The sequence below is a fragment of the Morus notabilis genome, unplaced genomic scaffold (genome assembly GCF_000414095.1).
Source record: "Morus notabilis unplaced genomic scaffold, ASM41409v2 Scaffold7061, whole genome shotgun sequence".
Taxonomy (NCBI): Eukaryota; Viridiplantae; Streptophyta; class Magnoliopsida; order Rosales; family Moraceae; genus Morus; species Morus notabilis.
In genome coordinates this window covers 797-5,989 of record NW_010363116.1, presented here as the reverse complement: position 1 = coordinate 5,989, position 5,193 = coordinate 797, and the positions used below count along the sequence as shown (strand labels likewise).

The 5,193-nt window shown below is 38.2% G+C and overlaps 1 protein-coding gene across 4 annotated transcripts; it reads right to left on the bottom strand.

Moving 5' to 3' along the window:
* Positions 1-1,121: 1,121 nt before the first annotated feature.
* On the bottom strand, positions 1,122-4,934 carry LOC21384171 (transcription initiation factor TFIID subunit 15b). 4 transcript variants are annotated; one of them, XR_002902675.1, is made up of 8 exons: positions 4,708-4,934; positions 4,514-4,622; positions 3,579-4,323; positions 3,113-3,263; positions 2,953-3,034; positions 2,155-2,362; positions 1,996-2,050; positions 1,122-1,749 (listed from the first exon to the last, which is right to left on the bottom strand). XR_002902675.1 is itself a non-coding variant. In XM_024169222.1 (6 exons), exons 1-6 carry the CDS (start codon positions 4,892-4,894, stop codon positions 2,254-2,256), a joined length of 1,383 nt encoding a protein of 460 aa, XP_024024990.1. In that variant the 5' UTR covers positions 4,895-4,934; the 3' UTR covers positions 1,122-2,253. The 4 variants fall into 4 exon arrangements, 1 of the variants encoding a protein (XP_024024990.1); XR_002902673.1 differs by having other exon boundaries at positions 1,996-2,362; XR_002902674.1 differs by having other exon boundaries at positions 1,122-2,050.
* Positions 4,935-5,193: the final 259 nt, after the last annotated feature.

Here is a 5,193-nt window from a genome sequence, read left to right as displayed (position 1 = left end):
TCGCAAGGTTTACGATGGCTTCATGAGCAGGGTCAGGAAAAGTGGGTTGCAACTATCATAACCAAGTGGCGCATCATGAGGAGGTTATTTACCGACAAATTTAATGTTTTTGAGTTCAAATACTTTTGAAATTTTAAGTATTTTTTGTTAGTTTGATGTATTTTGTACATTTTCGTATGAATCATTAATTAGGTGAAAACAATGAAAAAAATTGGAGTTTTGGAAAAAATTTAATTCCTTGATAAATTAGGTTTAATTCCTTCTGAAGTGAACAATAAAAAAAATTCTCTATTTTTTCTATCATGAAAAGAAAAAAAATAAAAATAAAAACTTAAAAGCAAGCTTAATCTCTTGGTTTGTCTCTTGTACGTGTCTCGGTTTTTCTTTCTTTTTTTTTTTTAATTGAGCTTTGTTAGGGTTGACGGCACTTTGGTCTTTTCATTAAAAACGGTCACATGATAAGTCACAAAAACTAATATTAATGGAAGCCCATCCATTGCCAATAATTTAAAAGTTATAAAACTATTTATCAAAATTTTAATCGACTAAAATGCGTTGTCACCTACTAAAGACTTGAGGACCCAAAAAGGAAAAATTACTCTTTTTTTTTAAAAAAAGGAAATTTTCTGGTAGAATAGGAAAAAATAAACTCTCAAGTCTCGTTCACTTCGCATATTCAAGTTTTCAATTCGAGCTGAGATGTGACATTTTCCGAGAATTTTTTTACTATAACAAAAAAAGTTAATGTGATATTTTCTAAAAATTTTTTACTGTAGAAACTTAAAACTAAAAACTCGAATCGGTAAAATAAACGAGACCTAGTAATTCTCTACTTTTCAGCCATCAAATCAATGTCAAAAATTATAGTTACGCATTCTTCTTTAATCTGATATAATTTTAACTAAATCTAATTATCAGAAACTAATCATACCGCTAGGCCTGCCCACCGAAAAAGGTCCCTCTTTTTTTTATGTAAGGTTTTGGTGCTCTTAACGACAGCACCACCCTAGCTATCATAAGTTCCAGCCAGGCCGTACGTCATCTCCAAAGAAAGTTACAAGAGAGATTTTTAACTTTCTTTTGTGCTGAATCAAGAAACATTTTAGAAGTAGCAAATAACATGGTAAAGAATAGGACCATTAAAAGTTCTAGTACAATTAATCACTCCCGTCCAAAAAAAATTCCCGAACTAAGAAAACCTCACAAAAGAGTACCGCATTAACAATACACCGACCAAAAAGAATACCGTAATAGGTATAACTAACTTTTGTGAGTTTAGCAAAAAACTATCTTTTGTGACACCTAAACAAAAAATTGCACGAACCATGAAAACAGCTAGTTCCACAGGGCCATGAAGCACCCAGCAAAGAGCAGGCACGGTAGGAGCACTGTAGCACCTCAAACATTTGGCAGCAAAAGTCGCCACAAAAAATGACCACAACATCCTAATTTCTAGTATTCCTTTGGCCTTGCAGGTAAAAAGATGCGCAAATACTAGAGAAATGACAACACTGACTCTTACGACACTTGCCATTCCGAACTCATACTTGATATTTTCTGAATGTTGACATTATCCATCATTACGGCAAATCATAAATTCCAGAAAATATTTTACAACTAGCTAGCTGGTTAAGAAAGGAGCACATGCTCGTTGAAAGTTAACAATCCAACAGCAGCAGAACTGATCAAGAAGGATCCAACACATCAAGAGAGACCATTTTAAGACAGAAGATGTAGCATTTGTTACACCTAATGCAAAAGGGAAATCAAGACCAAGCTTATGAACTAATTTCCTATCAGTCAAGGGCAAGCATGTATGAACATCTTAATAGTTATGCATCTAAAATACCGGTTCTAAATGCTTGTGTTGTCTCAGTAACACGTAGAACAATGTTCAGATGCAAGTAAATCGTCATGATATGAGAGAGCTGAATAATTACTAAGTTAAAACATAGATAATAACGATAACGATAATCAAGAAAGAGCGGCACTCACCTGAAAATATCAACCTACCTTAGCAGCAAGCATTTTGGAGGTTATCCACTTGCCTCTAGAAAAACATTCACACAATTAAATCAATCCTGGCATTGAAACCCCTCCAGGCAGCCATAGAAAAAGTAAGAAGAGGAGCACAGAGGTAAGTGAACAACCTACCTCTTAATCTCCAGTTCAAGAACTCTTCCAATGAAATATTATAAAAACCCTCAGATCACAATTTTCTCATTACATAAAATGCTTGATGGGGAAGTATCCTCAGTATGGACGTGAACGATTTCCCCCATACTGGTGCCTATCTGGGCCAGAACCTCCATCTCTGTAACTATCCCTCCGTCTGTCTCCACCCCCATATCCACCTCTACCACTGCAACAAGAATAGACATATAGAATTACTAAGTTGAGCAAACCAGAAAACAACAAGAGAGAAATAAATGAGAGAGGGGCAACAAACAATAAGTCCATCCAACAGTCCACATCAAACCAACAAAACGGCAAACCTTTTCTCTCCTTTTCCTTTTAATATACAGAAAGAAAGGGGAAAACACCTACGCTTCACCTAGGAAGTTTCTAAAATCTCTTATTTTCCAATAAGAGGAACAGGAAATCTGCAACTTCCATGATCAATCAGTTCATCTATGCAACACATCTTATGAATACAACTTGCCCAGAATGCAAATTAACAATTCTTAAGAAGATAACATATATAAACTCAAGAAATGGTATAAGATAGAGATTTCCAAGACCACTGGCCTGAGCTGTTCCCAGGTGACTTGAGCCGAAATTAATAAGATTTGAACACAAACAAAGTTAAATCAATTGCGAGACTGTGACTTTATATCAAAAAGAAATACAGGGCAAGGTAACAAGGACAAAATCAATAATGTATTAATTATTTAAATCGTGGTCTGATCAAGGTATTATCATAAATGAAACGTAAAATTTAAAGGTAGGTACCCATGGTCATATGCAGGTGGAGCCTTTGGCGCCGACTTCTCTGCCATCGCAACATTGATTTTATACCCCCTCAGGTCATAGTCTGAGAGTGAACTAAATATGAGCATATGAGGTGGCCCAAAAAAAAAAAAAGAAAAAAAGATACAGATATTAATAGTACCGTTGTAAAAGCCGCCAGCAGAATGTGCTGCAGATGGATCCTCATAGGACAAAACAGCATCTCCTTTGTTGTTGCCCATCTCATCAGTGTATATTTTGATATTCCACGGCCACTGGTCCTTATAACCACGCTTCTGCTTGATCCTTCCTACCTGAAAAGGATTGAAAACCAATTGAAACTTCCAAATGTTACTTTTCAAAGATCAAAACTAGTTGAATTATTGTTAAAGATGTCAAAAAAAGAAACAGTAAAAAAAAGTGTACACTAACAAAAATGGAGAATTTTAACTATCCAACTTTTGCTCTATTGTTATCTGGTGCATAAGAATTTCATCATCATATAATCTAAAAATGAAATGCAGTAGGTAAGAGAGAGAAATCATAAATCACATCAGTTAGAACACAAATATATAACTCAAGTTGAAGAGTCTAACGCATTTAATTCAAAAGCAGAGATGTAGATATACTTGTCCAATGCCTCCAAAAAGCTCCCTCAGTTCTTCAATGGTAACATCTGGTGGCAAATTTGAAATGTAAATTCTAGAGTTGTCACATGTATCATCACAGTTATCATCACACTGCTTCACCTTCGCTGGGGGTTCAGCAGGAGCCGAACCATAACCACCACGATTCCCAGAACCATACCCACTATTATAACCACTGCCGCCACCGCTCCGGCCACCGCTCCTCACATCACCTACATTATCACCACCATAGCCACCTGAAGGACCACCATAGGATGGGGGATACGAGGTAGCTCCACCAGTATAACTCGTTGGAGGAGGGACTGCTTCGGTTCCATAATTGGCATTCCCCCCATAACTGTTGTGCGATGGCGGATAATTCCCACCAGTCCCACCATATGATGGGGGTGCAGCAGGCGGCAGAACCTGACCATACCCACCCTCGTCTCTGCCTTGGTTACCACCATAGGAACCACCTCTATTGCCCCCACTTCTACCATCATAATTACCACCTCTACCTCCCTCATAATTACTTCCTCTACCCCCTTCATAGTTTCCACTTCTACCACCATCATAACTACCACCTCTACCTCCCCGGTTTCCTCCATATCCTCCTCCACCACTTCCCCCTCTACTATAACCACTGCCACCGCCGCCGCCGCCACCGCCGCGGTCACCAGCTCCAGCAGGAGCAGGAGCACCACACTTGTTACACTCAACTCTTCTAGCAAAGTTCAAATTCCCACAACTACATTTCAAATAAACCAGTTTCAATAACATGTATACTAGTCAGAATACAACATGAAACAAAGCAAGATCTGAACTTTTCAGTTTCCAACACCCACATCCTAAGACCATAGAAAGATCTACTAAAATAGACAAAAGAAGTAAAAAACTTGGTAAAAAAAAATTAAAGACAAGGAAAAGAAAGGACTTACCTAGGGTTAGGGCAAACCCAATCGCCATCTCTGCCGCTTCCACCGCGACCACCTCGGCCACCACCGCCTCTGCCTCCACGATCTCCTTGATATCCTCCGCCGCCACCACCTGCAATCAAATACAAAATAAGACGAAAAAACAAATGAAGAATTCACACATGAACTGAAGGGACAAAGAAGAAGAAGATAAATACCTCTTCCACCACCACCATAGCCGCCGCCGCCACCTCGGCCTCCACGACCTCCGCCGCCACCGTAACCGCCATCTCCGCCCTTGCCGCCGTAGCCTCCTCCAGAACCACCATATCCACCGCCGCCGCCACTTGCTCCGTAGGGAGGAGGGGCGCCATCTCCGGCGTCTTGACCGTACATTCCTGCCATGATCTAGGGTTTCTTATGACTTGACTTCAGAAAGGAGAGGACAGAGAGATTAGGTTAAGAAATTCATGAAGTATCCATTTATATATGATCTAGTAAAGAAATTATTTTTATTTTGGCCGAAGCGGCTTTTTTTTTTTTTTTTTTTACTTGAATGGATAATTAGGAAAAATTAGAAAAACTTAAAAAATTATTGTTTTTCCTTTTTAAAAGTTTAAATAGAATTACTGTTACTGTAAAAAAATGTTAAAATTTAAATTTTACATGAGACGACTAAAAAAGGATTAAAAAAATTCATTTTC